This window comes from Nuphar pumila, chromosome 2 (genome assembly GCF_984573655.1).
Source record: "Nuphar pumila chromosome 2, dmNupPumi1.hap1.1, whole genome shotgun sequence".
NCBI lineage: Eukaryota > Viridiplantae > Streptophyta > Magnoliopsida > Nymphaeales > Nymphaeaceae > Nuphar > Nuphar pumila.
This window is the reverse complement of record NC_143250.1, coordinates 6,209,611-6,230,051: the sequence shown is the minus strand read 5'-3', so window position 1 is coordinate 6,230,051 and position 20,441 is coordinate 6,209,611. Positions and strand designations below refer to the sequence as shown.

The following is a 20,441-nucleotide window of genomic DNA, read 5'->3' as shown; positions in this document are numbered from 1 at the left end:
TGGCTCTTTTCTTTTTGGTTTTTCAGTCTAGTGTCCTTTTCATTTACTTATTTACGTCAGTGGTTATGTTACTTTCTATCGAGTAGAACTCTGTCTTTGAGATTTCTTCTTAACTCTTGAATAAATAAATTTAGTTTGGTTTTATGGATAATGATTGCAAGTTCGTTGTGGTGTTTAGCTATCCATCTGGAGTTGGAACTGTGAGGACCCCGGGTCTCTGGAAAGTTTTCCGCACTGAAAAAAATTTGCATTTTCAAAGGGGATGAGTTGGGGTCGTTACAACTATAATATGAGAACTACAGTGTAAACCACAATTTTCATAGATTTTTTTGTTCTTTTCTCTTGAATCTAACTGTACAGATGTGATCTACATGTTGGGTTTTATAAGGACCAGCTCCTGAATCATCCGATTATGATACATAAACAAGATTTTTTAAGGCTTTAAAATCAATGGCTCATAATCTTGATAAATATTCAAGCATCCAAAAGTCGTATTTTTTCATCGAAAATACACAATCCAATAGTCGGTTCCTAGCAAATTCAACATGCCGAACACATCTACATGGTTGGATTTGCACAAAAAGTGTTGGAAATGCTCAGTTCACATGGTAGTTCTCATACTCTATTGACTCTTATATATATATATATATAGAGAGAGAGAGAGAGAGATGCTAGATGCTAGATGCTCTGGGAGCACCTACTCCCACATTCTAGAAATCATAGTTGAAGGTTGTATCATCTCAACTGTAAAACCCACGTTTTTCAAAAAAAATATATAAAAAAAAATCTTTTTCGAACCCGGGCCGGACTCAGTCCCGATAACCCCTTTAGGGTTATAACACCCGATGCAGGGGGGCAAGGGTTTTTAAAACCCTCTTCCTCCCCCGCGCCGCTTTCCCCTTCCCCGCTCGACTGAAGAAAGAAACCCCTTTGGGGTTTCCCGAATCGCGCCCCCCTTGCCTTTAAGAGTACGCAAGGGTGAGAGAGGAGCCCTCACCTGTGCGCTCTTCCTCTTCCTTCTCTCCTCTCTCGCTCCCTGTGTGTGGCAGCACCGACGACGCCGGCTGATGCCACCGCCTCGCCCAGATTTGCACGATGGATACCGCTTGTGCCCTACAGCCTGTGTCCTACATCGCCTACAGTTATACGCACGCACGACGACACAACCTCCCGAGGTAGGGAAAAGAGAGGAAGAGGTTCCTCTTCTCCAACAACCCTTGTTTCACCATCATTCTTCTCTATTTTTCGATTTTTTACAAAGGTACGGGTCTTCTCTCTTGATTTCAAGTGAGAAATCGAATGCCAGCTTGATTCCATGTAATATTTTGGTTGGGAAAAACGTGTAGAGTATGTATTCTTAAAGATCCCATGGAGGATGACCCATGGATCGTCCTCCATGGCTGTGTTTTTTTGTATATCTTACATTTTTTATGAAATAGAAATTTTGTACTAGTATAACCAAATTTTTATTCTTGATGGGAGGGGTTATTTTAGGAGCCCTTTACCTGTTATCGATTTCCAACGGTGGATTTTGATACGGGTTGTGTAAAAGCATGAAAATATGCATTTGAAATCATGTTGTATACATATGTTTTTCAGAAAATATGTGTGTAATGGTGTACTTATTGAAACCATTGAATATAGATGTATCGTTGAATAAGTATACACAAATAGGCTTAATCTTCATGTTAGATTCTTTTGAACATGCACATGATTTGATTTATTTACGATCATACGTGAATGTGAGCATGTTCGAATCTGCATGTTTGAGTCTTAAAATCTGTACATACATGTTTGAACAAGCCTGGGAATGTTTACGATAGGTTTCCTTTATGGAAACGTGCACCATTCGGGTATAGTTGGTTTAAAAAAAATTGGGTATTCAGTTATGTTTTTTTAAATTTATTTTAAGACTTGTCAATTAAACTAAAGTTGGCTTGTTGTGTATAAAAGAATGGGGTTTGGTTTCATATGCTCGGAATTGATACGATACGCATTAGCAATATACTATTTCAAGTGATTCCAAGTGCTCGTGTACACTTAAAAAGAACATGCCCAGTCATGTGATTATTTTTCAGATTTTTGCTAAAGTACGGTGGACTTAATCTGATGAATGAAATTCTTCTTATGCTTTAGTTTGATTTTAGCATGTTGGATATGAATGCATGCATGTTAACATGTTATTGCAAAGTTTGTTTTGGTATAGGTGCATACATGATACGAATGTGTGCAGCCCTAAAATTCAATTTATAGATCCGGGTCATGTTCATGTGTATGGATGTTAAACACATGTTATGAATGAAAAGTTGCATGTGCCTACATTTAAGGGACATGTTTAATTATCATGCATTTATGGATTGGTTTCAAATGCATGTGCATACATGAAATCGATGTGTGTTTAGCATGTACAATCCTGCTTAAATGTTCTCATGTACTTATGAATCATGAATGAATGCATGTGTGTTAAGTGATTACATGAAAGCAATTTCACATGGATGGTGAACACATGCATATGACTATGGTAGCTCATACACATTGTTAAATTGGTATGAATGAATGTGCATTTAAAATCATGTTGGTATCATTGCATAAATTGCATATTGTTATGATTTTTGTATACGATGCATCGATGTTCGAAATGAATCGTCATGGGTCTGGTGGGCCTCGAGCTTTGGTTTGCTCTTCCTTTATGTATTTTAAATGCATTGTAAAAATTATATTTATTTTTATTGCACTCTTCTATGTGTTTCCACGGGCAGGAGTCTAGTGATGGTTATCGCAAGGGTAGATGTGAGCTTTTGCATGCTGAATTATAAAACTCAATAATTAGCTTTTAATAAAAAGATAATGAATAAGAACAGTGTAATATATGTTCTGGGATCTCCCATCGGAAGAATGAAAATCTTAGAGATTAGGTTTTTTGGACTACGAAAATACAAAAACTCTGTGTGCTTTACTTTGACTCCTGAACCCGATATTGAGGTTCTTTCTCCTGGCTACGGTTTTAGGGAGAGTCCGTCATTTTACCTGGGGGTGGTGTGTTCGACACAGCTGTTGTTTTGGTATACCAAGAAAGTGGCACTTAGGGGCGTGAAGGGTCCCTGGTGTCCCGACATTAGATGTGAAGGTTTAATGTTCCGAAGGTGATTCGGTCGAGGGCTAAGTTTGAAACCCAATAACAAAATACAACTTGTGTGCTAAGCTACCCAGGGAACCTAACTTGACCTCGAGAAATTTTACCCGTTTGGTGTATCTGCGGGCAACGATAATTAAAAAGAGAAACTTAAATTGTATGTATTTAATAGGGCGTGCATATGAAAAATAAAACTCTAAGGAAAGATAATAAAGTATTCATGCATTGCACATAAATCATGCATATTCCTGCTATGCGTTAGAACTTTATATTTTACATGTTCCCTCAATTACTACATGTTTGTGGATGCATGATGTTTAATTTCTAATGCATATTAAATGTCTTGCTTACTTAAATTGTGATCATTGATATTGTTTAAATGTTCTTTCATGCATAGAAATTGTTCTCTGTTGCGTGAATGTTTAATTGAATTATGTAATGATCATAATTGCATTCCTCTAAATTATTGCATGAAATCTTATCCGTATTCTTTAGCTCACTTGTTTCATTAATAGACTGCTGAGAATATTTTTGTGGTTAAAAGTGAAACACCATGGACTTAACTATTAAAGAAATTTATGCCTGTTTGTGAAACTTGTTAAATGCCATTTGATATGAAGAATACTTTCTTAATAGCCGTGAAACAAAGATTACATGGATTACATGCATTAAAGATGTCTCCAACCAGGGTCCAAAGACTCTAAAAATCAAACATTTACTAGGACCACAAAGGTTATTTTCTTTTTACCCACTATAGCAACCGAGCACTTGTGATCAGTTGGTCATGTGAATGACACAATTATTACTGGAATTATTCAAAAGGAATAAATTATTTCTCATCTGCAAAGTTCAGATTGAAGACCCAGGCATACAAATTGTTCTGGAATAAAGTTTTGGATCATATTTGAGTAGAATTTGGTGTGTCATCCCAAAAGTATGCATCAAACTCATCCAGATCACTAGTGAGAACCAGCTGATACTTGAATTCTTTTCAATGCAGGCCATGACACAGTACATATTGCTAGTCCTATCATCTTAGAGAGTGAGAGTCGAATTCTCAATATTGCAGGAGATTTCTGATAAAACCTGTATCTGCAAATATGTCAATCATTGCTTTTCTACTAAAAAACATGCTTTGGATTGAAACATTTCAACCAGAAACATGAATTTTTATTGCAAAATTCAGATGCAATATGAGCAGTTGATTTTTAGATTCCTTTGAAAACATGTATAAACATAAAATTCCCTAATCCAATGAATGCTTTCTACTAGTAAATTATAGAGATCACATTTGTAGTCTCTTATTTACAATGCATGTGTTAAATCATTATATATCTTTTCTCTCTTATCACATGCTGGCCTTTCTAATCTTCCAATTGAAAATGATCTACACTTTTGATCTTGTACCATTTTGTTTTTTTCCTATAAATCTGACCTTGTAGATGTGATTTACATAGTTGGTTTTGTGAAGATCGGCATTCGGATCACCAGATTTTGACTTATGAGCAGGTTTTCCAGTGATCCAAAAAATAATGGCCATAAAAATTTCAAAATTTGTCAATTTAAAAGAAAATTTGTTATCGCAACAACATGATCCAAGGGTTGATCCCTAATAATCAAACATGATGAACAACACGCTTCAGGTGTCAGATCTGTTAAAATGTAAAATATATATAATAATAATAATATTCATATTATTATATATATTAATGTAATTTTATTTTTATTTTTCTGTATTTTTTGCTATTTTCTTTTTATTTATTTTTTGAGAGTCTAGTTCTAATAGAACTAGACTTACATTATTAGTTAAGTTCCACTTGGAACTTAACAAATAAATGTAACCGTTGGACTAGTCCAAAGGTTACATTTATAACCGTTGGACTAGTCCAACGGCTACAAGGGAGAGCTCCTTAAGAGCTCTCCTCTCCCACTTGTATATAAAGGGGTGCATCCCCTCTTGTATTATTATTCATATGCTTCTTAAGCATTTGATGTTTTCATATCAATAAAGAATATTTTATTTCTTCTTTTGTTTCCCATTATACCCTTTTTAAGGGTTATGTTTTAGTGTCCATTGAGACACTTTCTCGTGCAGATCTAAGTTCGTGTTTGGAAGATCCTCATTTCATTTCACGGTATCAGAGCAAGGTTCATCCTACATCGTGAAGATTTCTTGCCTCGTTTTCCATGCCAAGCTTGCAAAGGTGTTTTATCACCTTGGTTGGGGGTTTTAAAGCCTCTTTTGAAGGAAGGAGAGAAAAGAAAGGCTCGTTGCATCAAAATATCGTGTTTGCTTTCTCTTACTCTTTCTTTCTCTTTCTTTATTTATTTTTCTCCTTGTTTTATCACCTTTGTAAAAGATGGATGATCAAGATAAAATCAGCTTCATACCCATGAAGCTAAACGACACAAATTATGTAATGTGGGTTTCAATAATGAAGCACCACATGTGGGGAAAAGGGTTGTGTTGTAACGCCCCAAAATTTTAACCCAGATTTTTGAGGATTTTTTTTTTTTAAAGCGGAACAACAAATGATGACAGGGTTAAGCATTTCAGAACGATACAGGAAAGTAAAAGAAAACCCTACCATTTATTCTTATTTCAATAATAATAGAATCCAAACAGAGTTTATCACATCCTCAGTCTTAAAACAAAAATTTCAATCAAAAAGCAATTAGGATCGCCAGGGAACAAATAGATCCAGTCCTGGTCTGCGCCTCATCCCGTTCCGCTCATTGACTACTCTGTGCCTGAAAATAATAAAAATTATAGGAATTAGACTACCACGTCTAAGTAGGAAAACTGTAATTATTCTTGCAAGTAGATCATGTGTCAAGTATGATGTGGGTGGCGTGTTTGAATTTCAGTCTAAACATAAACACATAAGGAATTCAATGCAATAGCAATCATAGACATATATCTGAATGGAAAGGTAGATTATGTAACAGTTATACTTAAGCACAAAAAGCATTTTATGCAACTACAACAATTAAGCAAGGTATTAAACAATGAAAGCAGAACTTACACTAACATGAATAACATCCATAATATGAATTCAATTAACCAATAAATACACAATTTAGGATGTCGTTTCATCATAAGCACCGAATATAAAGCATGATGAAAGAGTAAGCAATTGTCTCTTTAATGACTCCAACACAGTGATACCTAACTGTTCTAGTTAATGTTTATCTTTTCTTATCCCGCGGGTACACACGGGCCAAGGCAACCATCACAGAAGAGAATGTCCGGGGGTATATTATTCAGGGTTGTTTTATTTACCCGAACATTCTAACTGTGACTGAAATCCCAAGGGAGCGGCCAGTGACCGAGAGAAACTCCCAAAGGCCAAAACCAAAACAGGATGCATCCCTAACTTCTGCAGAAGAACATGGAACTACCGCCTAGGACACAATTGGTAGTCCGGGTCCCCCGACTCTGAGGACTGGGACCAACGAGTCGCTTTACGCTCGAAACCAAACACATGTCCCCAGAGTTTTGTACCACTTACCCTCTCCAAGGTAAGCCCGAAACTGAGAGGGTTAATCTTTTCATTTAGTTAATTTCCCGAAGTATGGGGCATTTTCCCAACTCCTTTCTACTATCATAGTAGTAGGATTCTCAACCTTAGTCATTCTACCCAGGTGTATAGAACAGTCTCAGTCATTTGTCATTTTAATTGCATAACCCACCCACAGTGCTCCGGTGCCTTTAAACCATTCAAGCACACAAGTTATTATTTAATTTCCTTACCAATATACTTGAACCAGACCACACACCTTCATTAGGTACTTAACCCGTATCGGGTAGTCCAATCTGTCTTGCCCATTAGCCAAGGCACATGTCTAAAGATTGCAGCGTACGCCAAGTTATGTGTTGAATCAACATCTAATATGTAACAGCTTCTATGTATGCTCAGCATAATTTATTATCATGTAGGGTCTCACTATGAAAGTTTCCAACAAACCTGGTAACTACCAGTATCTTCAATAGTTAACATGAGTTATCATAAGCATGCCATATCTCCCAACATAATACATAGACAAAAATAGGCTAATAGGAATTTACCTAGACAAGTTAGGGTTTACGTAATGGAATAGTGTCAATCGGCCAGCATAAACATGCTATATTTTTCAGGATGAAACCATTAGCATCAGTCAACATAAATTATGTTATGTTTAACATAGGTTTACATAATAATTTAATCAACATAGGCTGATTATAAACTATGCTAAGTTCAGCATAACTCTACAGACTAAACCATCAACATTTGAACAATAACAAGAATATCCAGTGGGTGATCAGAATTAATATGAAAACTTTATAATCACAAAGCAACAACTGTACCAATCGGCCAGCATAAACATGCTATATTTTACAGAATGAAATCATTAGTATCAGTCACATAAATTATGTTATGTTTAACACAAGTTTATATAATAATTTAATCAACATAGGCTGATTATAAACTATGCTAAGTTCAGCATAACTCTACAGACTAAACCATCAACATTGAGCAATAACAAGAATATCCAGTGGGTAATCAGAATTAACATGAAAACTTTATAATCACAAAGCAACAGCTGTACCAATCGGCCAGCATAAACATGCTATATTTTACATAATGAAATCATTAGTATCAGTCAACATAAATTATGTTATGTTTAGCACAAGTTTATATAATAATCTAATCAACATAGGCTGATTATAAACTATGCTAAGTTCAGCATAACTCTACAGACTAAACCATCAACATTGAGCAATAACAAGAATATCAAGTGGGTGATCAGAATTAACATGGACAACTTATAATCACAAAGCAACAGTTGTACCAATCGGCCAGCATGAATCAACACAAGCATGATATGGGTTTCAGAATAAGAAAAAAAATATGTTCTGTTAAACCAGATTTTCATAAGCCTAACTTGTATTACAACATAAAAAAAAAAAATCAGTCTGCATCATCACAAGCCTGGAAGAACCCCTCCAAATTTGGGTTTATCCACTGCTACTTCTAAAAGCATCTCTTTAAGAATCTGTGAAACACGGACAGTCCCCTCTTTATTTTTATCTATTTTATTATATATTTTTTTTTTCATAATAATCTGAACCCCCCATACATGCTCGATCCCTAGAAACAGAAATCCGAAACCCCCAAATTAAAAATTTGGGGTTTTCGGTTTGGGGTGACAGACAACCCCAACATTGGAGATTTTAATTTGGGGTTTTCGGTTTGGGGTGACAGACAACCCCAACATTGGAGATTTTCTCTCCCCCTTGCAAGTCGACCCATTTGGGTTTTGAACAATCCACACCCCACCCAATCCATGATCGACCTGAAGAAAAATTAGAGAAACCCTACCATTTTCCGGCGAAGGAGTTGCGGCAGCCACGCAAGGAGGTCGGTCGGCGTCACCCGGCAAAGCTTCGAGCAGCAGTCCTAAAACTCGGAGGGTGATCCGAAAGTTAGAGAGGGATAGAGAGAGAGAAAGAAAGGGGTAGCGAGAGAAAGGAGAAAGGGGTTCGGGGGTCCCTCTTTGTAGGAGGGAGGCCACCCGAAAAGGAAGGAAAACCTACCTTCCCGGCGGCTGCGTGTGCTCCCCCACCTCCCCATCTCCTTATGTGTTAGGGTTCGGCTGAACCCTAACACCCGATGTCTCGGGGGAGAGGGTTTCCCCCCCCAAAACCTTTTTTATCGGGCAACCCATATCGGGTTGCCCCCCCCCCCTTATTAACCCCCCCCCCCCCCCCCCTTTTAATTTAACAGGGTATGGGTCGGTCCGGGTCTGACCCACGACCCGAAATGCTGGACCCAAATTTGATTTGGGTCCGGGTCGCTTAACCAGCAGTGGACCCAAGAGTTGGATCCACTTGGGTCCGAACCGTGGATTTGAAATATCTAATTTCTTAAATATTTATTTATATACTATTACTAAAATACTCTAATATCCGAAATTTTCTTTTGGGTCCAATAACGGATCCTAGGCCCAAATCCACATAATTCTTAAGTTTTTAGTGTAAAATTTGTGGTTCTTACATGTGTGGCATAGTAGATGGTTCTGATTCGGAACCTAAACTTGTTCTCACCAAAATAGAAGGTGATAAAGAAGTTCCCTTGACCGAAGGGGAAAAAAGAAAAGTCTTAGCCAACTATGAAAAGAGTTGGAAAGAATGGAGAATAGGGCATGCTAAAATTATGTCATGGTTAATCAATAGCGTTGACATAAAGAAATGTTCTAGTCTTGCCAAGTTTGAGCATGCCGATAAGGCGTGGGAACATCTCAAAAATATGTATTCCCTAAAACATATTGCACATGTATGCAATCTTAAAGAAAGGCTTAGATCTATGACCCAAGGTGACAAGACTATACGAGAATACTATAATGAATTATCTGAACTTTGGGGTGAATTGGCTATTCTAGAGCTAAAATGGCATTGTCCAGAAGATATTGAGCTCCAACAAAAACAACTTGATATGGAACATTTTTATCAATTGGTAAACGATTTAAGATCGGAATTCGAGTCAACGAAATCGGCTCTTCTTTATCGAGAAAAAGTTTTCTCTATTGTTGACACTATAGAGGAATTAACTATGGAGGAAAACAGAATCAAGAAATATACTCCAAAGGCTGAAGATGATTTTGTTCTTTCTATATCCAGACCAGGGAATCATGTACGATCATGTAGACCACCCTATTTTAACCGCCAAGGAGTTGATTATGACAAGAAAAAAGTTATCTGCCATCATTGTTATGAACCGGGATACTACAGGCCTCAGTATCCTAAGCTTACGGAGCTCAGAGAAAAGAGAGTTGTGATTGCTGGATTGGAGCCCAAAGATCAAGATGCACCAGTCCCTATAGCCCAGCTAATGGAGATTCTCCAACCTCTCATCAAAGGAGCTTCCTCCTCATCAGAAGCTTCGACTGGGGCAACTGCTTCATCTTTTTCCGATCCAGGTAACTTCCCTTGGCTTCTTGACTCTGGTGCTTCATTCCATATGACCCCAAATGATAAAAGTTTATTCGGATGTGTTAAAAATAAAACAAGTGTGTCAAAAGTTTTTACAGCCGATGAAACTTCTCTTGAAATAGAAGGAATAAGAAATTTTGAAAAAATCCATAAAACTGAGAAATTTTTTGTTCCAGAAGTAAGATTTATTCCCAAACTAAATTTAAATCTATTATCCGTTTCTCAAATATCTAACCATGGTTGTAATGTTTTCTTTTCTTCTCATGGTTGTTGGGTACAGGATCGCCAATCAGGAAAGTTGATTGGGGAAGGCCATAGAGAAGGAATACTCTATTACATGAATTTTTCGAAAATGCCAAAGAAAGCTTTTTGTTATAACATTCAGAAAAATGAGTTGGAGTTGTGGCACAAAAGACTCGGTCATCCTCATATAGCCAAAATCCAACATTTTTCAAATCTAGAAAAATTTTGTAATTCTGAAATGTTTACTTATAAAGATTGTATTCTTGGCAAAATGAAAAGATTACCATTTCAGAACAGAACTTTTGTCTCTTCAAGACCACTTGAATTAGTTCACTCGGATGTTTAGGGTCCTGCACCAATAATTTCTAAAGGAGAATTTGCTTATTATGTTATCTTTGTCGATGATTATTCTAGACATACATGGATTTACTTTCTAAAACATAAGTTTGAAGTATTTTCATACTTTCAAACATTTCATAATATGGTTAAAAATAAGTTTCAAAATGAAATTTTCATCTTTTGCACAGGTTCAGGGGGAGAATTTTTGTCCACAGATTTTAAAAATTACGTTAACTTGCATCGCATCACACATCAAAGGTCTTGTCCATATACACCCCAACAAAATGGGCTGACAGAACGAAAACATCGCCATATTATGGAAACCACTAGGACTCTATTAATAGCAAATCAAGTCCCAAAAAAATTCTAGGCAGAAGCTGCCTTGACTGCCACCTATCTGATTAATCGAATGCCTTCTTCTTCTTTGCAAAATATAACACCAATTGAAAAATTTGTGAACCTTTATCCAGATTACTCCAGACTGAGAGTATTTGGATGCAAATGTTTCATATTTACGGAGAAAAATGATAAACTTTATCCCTGTGTGATTCCTTGTGCCTTTTTAGGATATGCTGAAAATAAAAAAGGATACAGGTGTTTTGACTTCAAAAATAATAAGTTATATGTATCAAGAAATGTTTCTTTTCTAGAAAAAGAGAGCTTATTTGATTTTGAAAAACCAAAGGATGTCACATAGTACTCCTTTTTGTTAGATCTAACATCAAAATCTGATGAATATGATCATGACTATAACTTTGATGATGATCAAGGTATTATTGACCTCGATTACAATGTTGACAATGAAGTTCATAGAGATACTAGTATACAATATTCAAGACGACGAGAGCCTAATCTTCCATGTGCACTTGAAAGATATTCTGAAATTCCAACCAGAAGGTCATCTCGAGTCTCAAGGCCTCCAAGAAAATTTGTATCATATGAATTTTTCTCTCCCACATATAGGGCAGTTATTGCATTAATATGAAGAACCATCTTCATACTATCAAGCCAAGAATGATGTCAAATGGGTAGAAGCCATGAAAATTGAGTTAGATGCACTTGAAAAGGCTTCTACATAGTCTATTCAAGACCTTCCACTTGGAAAGAAACCTATAGGGTGTCAATGGGTTTACAAGGTTAAAACTAAGAGTGATGGTACTCTTGAAAGATATAAAACCCATCTTGTGGCCAAAGGTTATGCCCAAGAATATGGCATTGACTACGAAGAAACCTTTACCCATGTTGCTCGTATGACAACAGTCAGAACCATAATTGCCTTAGCTTCCATCAAGAAATGGCCCATATTTCAGATGGACGTCAAAAATGCATTTCTAAATGGAAACCTAGTTGAAGAAGTATACATGGAAGCCCCTCTCGGTCTTAATATTCCTAAGGGTAAAGTCCTTCGCCTGGAAAAAGCTCTTTATGGCCTTAAGCAAGCACCCAAAGCGTGGTATGACAAGTTTAGTCATGTTATGATTGATATTGGTTTTCGCTTATGCTTGACTGACACTGCTTTGTTTATTAAGAGTTTTTATGTAGGGATTATTGTGTTTCTTTTATACGTGGATGATATGATCATCACTGGAAGCGATAAACAGGGAGTTGAAAACATAAAAAGTCTTCTTAAACCTCATTTTGAAATGACTGATTTAGGTTTATTAAGATATTTCTTAGGTATTGAAGTTACTTACTCTTCTAGGGGTTATCTACTATCTCAAACTAAATTTGCTTCTGATATTGTTTTCAGGTCTAGCATTACCGATGATAAGAAAGTAGATACTCCAGAAGTTGTCAATGTAAAAATGAAGATTGATGATGGAGAACTCCTTGAAGATCCTACTCCTTACAGACAGCTAGTCGGAGCTCTTTCCTATCTATCCATTACCAGACCCGACATAGCACATGTTATGCACACAGCAAGCCAGTTTCAGCATGCTCCCACACAGGGGTGGCAAAATCTGACACGACCCGCCAACCCGCTTCTTAGCCGGGTTCGGGTTTGGCTTAAACGGGTTCGTGTCGTAAACGGGTCGACACGCCTAACCCGTTTATTAAACGGGTCGGGTTCGTGTTAGGGGTATGTCAACCCGCCAACCCGGCTGACCCGTTTAATAAACGGATTAGGTGGGCGAGTCAACCCGTTTACCCGAACCCGACCCGCCAACTCGTTTACCCGACCTGCCTGCCAACCCGTTTACTCGAACCCGACCCGCCAACCTGTTTACCCGAACCTGACCCGCCAACCCGTTTACCCGACCCGACCCGTTTATTAAACGGGTTAACCGTGTCGTGTCGGGTTACCCGTTTAATAAATGGGTCGGGTTCGTGTTTGCCACAACCGATCCGTTTAATAAACGGGTCAGATTCGTGTTGAGGTATGTTGACCCGCCAACCCGACCCGATTGCCATCCGTACTCCCACATTTGTTCATATGGGAGTAATTTTGCATATCATCAGATACCTCAAGACCTCTCTTTCGAGAGGTCTCTTTTGTCTTCTACTTCCTCAATTGATAAATTGCATACACTGATGTTGATTGGGGGGTGATCCTAACAACCGACGTTCAACCACTAGTTTTTGTATCTTTTTAGGTGACTCTTTGATATCGTGAAGATGCAAAAAGCAGCAGAAGGTCTCTCTCTCGGCCACGGAAGCCCAATTTCGTGTCATGGCAACCACGACCATAGAAGTAGTTTGACTCAGACGCCTGCTTGCTGATATGGGAGCAGGAGCAACACAAGCTTCACGTATGTGCTGCGACAACAAAAGTATGATCTACATTGCAATCAACAGACCATTTCATGAACGCACCAAGCACATTGAAATGGATTGTCACTACGTCAGAGAGGAATATCTACATGGAACAATTGATCTGCCATATGTTACCTCAGAATATCAGTTAGCAGACTTCTTTACAAAGCCTCTCGCTGCTCCCAGATTTCACTTCCTCTTAGACAAACTTTCACTCATTGTACCGTAAGTTTGAGGGAGAGTGTTAAAATGTAAAATATATATAATAATAATATTCATATTATTATTATATATATTAATGTAATTTTATTTTTATTTTTATTTTTATGTATTTTTTGCTATTTTCTTTTTATTTTTTTTAAGAGTCTAGTTCTAATAGAACTAGACTTACATTATTAGTTAAGTTCCACTTGGAACTTAAATAATAAATGTAACTGTTGGACTAGTCCAACAGTTACATTTATAACCGTTGGACTAGTCCAACAGCTACAAAGGAGAGCTCCTTAAGAGCTCTCCTCTCCCACTTGTATATAAAGGGGTGCATCCCCTCTTGTATTATTATTCCTATGCTTCTTAAGCATTTGATGTCTTCATATCAAAAAAGAATATTTTATTTCTTCTTTTGTTTCCCATTATACCCTTTTTAAGGGTTATGCTTTAGTGTCCTTTTAGACACTTTCTCGTGCGGATCTAAGTTCGTGTTTGGAAGATCCTCATTTCATTTCAAGATCAAGTCAAAGCAACTTGCATTGTATGTGTGTGCTTGGAGAGAGAGAGAGGGTTTATAAAATATGAAAAACAAGCACAAGAAATGCAATATGCCTGTATGGGACCTCTTAGAAGTGCCGAGGATAGCATTCGCAACTACCAGCACTTTGTATGTGCATGACAGTTAAAACATGCATGTGCTGCATTTTTGTTGCCTATGAAATGGAGCCCTAAAGTCCTTAATAGAGTTGTTGCCTCATCTAATCAAACCAACGGGCACAACAAATTTATCTGTCACCACTAGTACCACAATTTCATGGAGACTGATTCATGCAGAAATAAGGTGAACTGCAAGTACATTCAACATATAGCCCACTAATTATATAAACTTCATAGCATCAAACGATGTGCATTTAACCATAAATAGCAAATAAAATTCTAACATGCACCCACATAGCAAAAAATAAAGTCGCAATCAGTGCAAAACACAAGGTTACACCAATATTAGCTAACACTGAAAATTTTAAGAGACAATCAATCAAGTGTATGCAAATTTAAAGAAAATCAAACTGATATCACAAAATTAATTCAAAAATCTATAAAATTAGAACCCCTTGAAAATATAAACATATCTAATGATCAGAATAACTAAACAAAGAAATACTACCCAAGATATTGAATTGATTGAAGAGCTGAATTGATTACTTCAACAGGTCCAACCAAAAGCACCTCCTCCATTGATCTGTCTCTTCTCAGGATGAATACTTCAATCCCAAAGCTAGAAAAATCCATTGGCTGCCAACTCTGTGCAGAGGATGAAGAAAACAAAATGGTACCAGACTGTGTACTGAGACTGACAGATATGTTCTCCATTATATTGGAATATTTAATCTCAAATCCGGTGAAACCTCTGAAAGAAAGTTCAGTTATCTTAAGTAGATATGTAACCAATGAAGCTTTCCGGAGGAAACTAAGTTGGGATAGACAAAACCTAGCACTGCTTTCAATGAGAATCAATCATAACATAAAAAAGGAAAATGAAACTCCAAAAGAGGTGGGCGAGTCTTACCCAAATGGGGGACTTACAACATCCTCCACTGCTTGTAGATGTACTGGTAAACAACTAAATTGAGGGGGAGTGTTGAGTATAGATACGGTTGCAAATCCGGTAGCAACATTCTGGTTTGTATCAGATATAGTGAAGGAGAAGGTATCATTCCCAAAGAAACCCTTATATGGTGTATATCTAAATAGTGTGCCATATTGGAGGAGAGTTCCATGATATGGCTGCAAAGAAACACAAATGAGGATAATTCAATCCATGGGAAGAAATTGTACAGTTTATTAATGCACCAGAATTGTTGTGAGAAACTGCAATCTTATGAGCAAAAAATTACTCTTTATGGCTGCATATATAGTTATGACCTGTCAGAAATACTGCTTGTTATTGCATGCACTTTAGGGCATCAATAACCCAAAAAAAACATGTAGAATGATTCTTCTTATTTCAGTGGTATATCTGGCAAACAATGATAACAGTGTTGCACAATTAAACACAGAACATCGATATCCAACATGAAAAGGTAAAAATCCATATAGTTGGTATGAGGTAAGTAAAATACGAATGGCTAAACAAGATCTAAATCCTCATACAATCACTTTTTGCCCTAACCTTGGAGGTTTCAAGAAGAGTGATGTTTCCACTTGAGAAATGGACAGCTGCCAACACATCAAAAGCTATTGATTCATCCTCCCAAATGGAGAGACTGACATTTTTGGCTTCGGGGAAATGATCATCTGCTAATGTAACAGTAGCCATCAAATATACAAAATCAAAATATCATAAACAGGAAAGAAAATTTTATGAGAATACACATTGCATTGATCAATGTACTTATGTGCTGCTTTATGACTTCAAAATTAACAAAGGTTATACTGATCGACTACTAAGATCAAATAATTAACATGAACCATTGAGATCCAGTGGACTTGCATCTGTCGTTGATAGGGATGTAAATGAGTCATGTGGGCACTGAGGCCAGTAGCACCAATATCTAAGCCCAGATCCTGCCATATAAGGCTTACATCCTCTGCATATAGAAGTGAATTTTCTATATAGAAGTATGCCAAACTCAAACAGGATTCAAGGTATGGGCTAGAAATGTCATAATTAAAACAAGTCACAAATTACCCTTATAAAGGCAGCAAATCCTCCATTCAGTTCCATTTCTTATCAGGTACGGCATTAAATTGACCCACTACTCTGGAAGGATTGGACATAGAGACAATCTTTTGACAAGTGTAGTCATCGAGAAAGAACTAATCCTCTTTAGGCTTCATATGAAGCCTAAATACTACTTCAGAGTTCAGACTGACTTTAAAAATTAAAATATATTTAATAATATTATAAAATTAAGAGATAAGCTAATAAAGTTCTTCCTTTTAATTATAGCTGAATAGACTCAATTTTTCTTTTGTTAGTTATTGAACTGAATAGCCAAGATCACCACCCCTACATGGAACCATCAATAAACTATGTTGTGCATTTGCTGGGGGAAGGGTCAAATATGAAGTAGCATAGAGTAGTATTACAACAATCCTAAGATCATTTTGGAAGAGAAAAAACCATAAGATTCTGCTACAACAATATATACAATAACAAACATGCAGCTGTCGCCCTTGTAAGGCATAATAAATAGACTAGCCTAAAAGACTTAACTAGGCAAGTCGGCTGACAAAACATCAGCCTGTAGGGTCATTAGAGATCATCGCCCCCCAGTCACTGAATCCAACAGGCTAAAACCAATACATATGACAAAGGAATCATTTAATGCCAAGCATTTTTCTTTTTTTACATACATTTTTAAAAGCAATAATGAAAACTTTGTATTAGAAATACTAGAAAAGCACAACAAAGAAAATGGAGTCAAAGACAAGGGGTCTGTTGAAACTACCAGCCTTTGATCTATTTTAGAGAGATGAGAGAGAGAACGTCTTTCATTAACCCTAATCACCTACTTAAATAGGGATTAGTAAAATGGAAGTTTATAAGTAGGCATATTTAATTATGCTAAATTACGTATGACCACCCCAGATTTATGAATATTGCTTTGACACTCCCCCTCAAGCTGGAGCATATATATCTATCATGCTCAACTTGCTGCAACATCTTGAAAAACCTGCACTTGCGATAGGCTTGGTGAAGACATCTTCAACTTGGTCCTCAGAAGTCACATGACTAGTAGAAATATGCCCTGACTGCACTAAGTCACGTATATAGTGGCAATCAACTTCAATGTGTTTCATTCTCTCATGAAAAACTGGATTGTTAGCTATATGGGTGGCTGCTCTATTATCACACATCATCAACATTGGGAATGAAATCATCACTTGTAGATCTCTCAGAATGGACCTAACCCACATCATTTCAGCAGTTGTTTGAGTCATAGCTCTATATTCTGATTCAGCACTCGAACGAGCTACCACAGTCTGTTTTTTACTTCTCCACGTAATTAAGTTTCCTCCTTCAAACACGCAGAACCCTGTGGTGGACTTTCTATCATTGATGGCCCCTGCATAGTCTACATCTGAGTACACAATTATATCAAGGTTGGAGCTTTGTTTATATAGCAATCCCTTTCAAGGAGAGGATTTCAAATACCTGAGAATCATCATAGCTGCCTGCCAGTGCATTCGGGTTGGTTTGTCCATGAATTGGCTTATCTTGCTCACGGCTAAGGAGATATCTGGCCTTGTTACAGTAACATATAAAAGTTTACCAACCAAGGATCTAAAACTACTATTGTTAATTGGTTCTGCATGTTCATCATACATATGAAGTTTAGGATCTATTGTTTTATTGGCTGGTTTGGGGCCTAACATCCCTATTTCCTGCAATAGGTCAAGTACATACTTTCTCTGTGATAGAACTAACCCCTCACTGCTTCTAGACACTTCTATACCCAAGAAATATCTAAGAGAACAAAGATCTTTTGTAACAAAGTGCTTCTGAAGATGAATTTTTGTGTCTGAGATGTCCTTTGCATTGCTCCCTGTAAGAATAATATCATCCACATACACAACCATAACTACAATACCAGCGGAGGTTTTCTTGATAAACAAGGAGTGATCTGATGCTGACCTGTTGAAGCCAAAAGCAGACATAATTTCAAATAACTTCTGAAACCATGCACGGGGACTTTGTTTTAGACCATATATGGCCTTCTTTAGTTTGCACACCTTGCTACACTCCCCCTGAACCTCAAACCCGGGAGGTTGCTGCATGTATACAGTCTCAGACAGATCCCCATACAAGAAGGCGTTTTTCATATCTAACTGGCATACACTCCACCTACAATGAACAACTACAGATATGACCAGACGAATAGTCCCAAGACGGGCGACTGGAGAAAAAGTCTCAAAGAAGTAAACTCCATATGTTTGAGTATACCCTTTAGCCACCAACCAGGCTTTGTATCTTTCAATGGAGCCATCCGAGTTATACTTAATGGTGTAGACCCACTTACATCCAACAATATCTGCATCAGTAGGTGGAACAACCAAATCCCATGTGTCGCAGGATAGCAAGGCATCCATCTCAACCTGCATCGCTTGCTTCCACTTAGGATCTAACAACGCCTGATGATGATTAAGTGGAACCGATGTGGCAGATAAAGATGAGATAAAATTCTTCATGTGAACCCCAAGCCTTGCTTCAATAACAAACTTGGAAATAAGATGTAATGTGCATTGTCTTGTACCTTTCCTGATAGCTATAGGTCTGTCATCATCAACATTAGACATCTCAATACTTTCAGAAGAACGTACTTCTGAAGAAGGCGGTGATGTAGGTTCTGATTCAGGTGGTGATCTACGAGTGTACACCAGAGGAGGATCATGATACCGAGCAACTGTAGGAGACGAAGAATGAGTAATAGTTTGTGAAAACAACTTCAAGGAAAAAGGAGGAACGGGACGAGGCATGGCATCACCTTGTTCAACATATAGTCTGGATGCAGTGGTAGAAAAGCAGAGTTACCGGAAGCGCCTAGGCATATGGGGAAGCATGCTTCCCCGATACACGCTTCTGAAGCGTGAAATGTCGCGCTTCCGAAACGCATGAGGAAGCATCCCCTTTTTTGGGAAGCGCGCTTCCCTCTCGCTTCCCCCCCCCCCCACTTCCCCCTCGCTTCCCCCATTTTTTCATTTTTTTTGCTTCCCCTCGCTTTTGGTTCGCTTCCTAGGTCGCTTCCGAGACGGTTCATGTAACGCCCCAAAAATCCAAGACTTGTAACTTTTTAGAATAGTTTAGGAAGCTTTGAAATCATACAATAATCAGAGTTTAAATAATACTTCAGCGGAAAATGATATTTTTAAAACCACAAGTCAATGGACCTTGAGCGCATTACAGCGTAAACTTTCCTTTTGTCAAATCTCGCACAACCATTGAAATCAAATGGTTTAGAAACGGAGTTTCAATAATTGAGAATTCGTTTGTTGAAACCAAAAAGAAGCTTACTAAAACAGTTTTATTAACTCACGGTTTAATAAAAGATAAATTTTGAAACACACTTTATACCAAATTCACCATGTCTTCAGGAGCGAAACGTCAGGGAAAGAGCTTTATCTTGACCTCATCACGCCATCGTGCCATCGCAGACTGTATTACCTATCCAAAACCTGCCCATAAAATGGGTCAGTTTCACTAAAAACTGGTAGGTGCACAGACATGACAATATTGAACATAATTAAGCAGAATAATTTAATATGTCAAGTAGACAGACAATTATATAGCAATTTAATTTCAACAGATTCACAGAGCAACTATCATGAACACAATGTTAAAATTATTACAAGCATTTTACTGGCACAAGTAGGCTAACTATTACAAGCAAAGCACTGCACAAGAAAGTTAACTAGCAAAATACAATGCTTCATCAACCACACACACAATTCCATAAGTATTGAACCTGTTGTACCCTATAACTTTCATACGTGCATAACTGAACACATTGTGTGATCGGATTTAAATTATGTTTCGATATTAACTGGCCAAGCGGGTACGCACAAGGCACGACTCTAGAAACAGCCTAGACTGATCCGGGGATTTATTATGCTATGTATTTTATGATAACTCGGATAGCTGACTGAGTCCGCACCTAAGGGGACGGTCGGTGACCAAGAGAGAAATCCCCAAAGCAGCATAAACAATAGATGCATCCCAAACATGGAGAGCTACCACCTAGGATAATTATGGTAGTCCCATTCCCCTAACTCCGATGACTGGGGAAG

General features: G+C 37.5%; 1 protein-coding gene across 2 annotated transcripts in view; it reads right to left on the bottom strand.

Moving 5' to 3' along the window:
* The window catches only part of GEX2 (gamete expressed 2), a 48,390-nt gene that overhangs the window by 13,620 nt on the left and 14,329 nt on the right, over positions 1 to 20,441 (bottom strand). For both annotated transcript variants that reach the window (XR_016429787.1, XM_089994897.1), the window contains exons 9-11: positions 15,823 to 15,947; positions 15,220 to 15,437; positions 14,818 to 15,060 (exon numbers count right to left, since the gene is read on the bottom strand). Coding sequence is in view for 1 of the 2 variants with exons in the window: in XM_089994897.1 (XP_089851023.1) it covers positions 14,818 to 15,060; positions 15,220 to 15,437; positions 15,823 to 15,947 (586 nt within the window). In the remaining variant the exon portion in view is untranslated. The remainder of the gene's footprint in view (positions 1 to 14,817; positions 15,061 to 15,219; positions 15,438 to 15,822; positions 15,948 to 20,441) is intronic.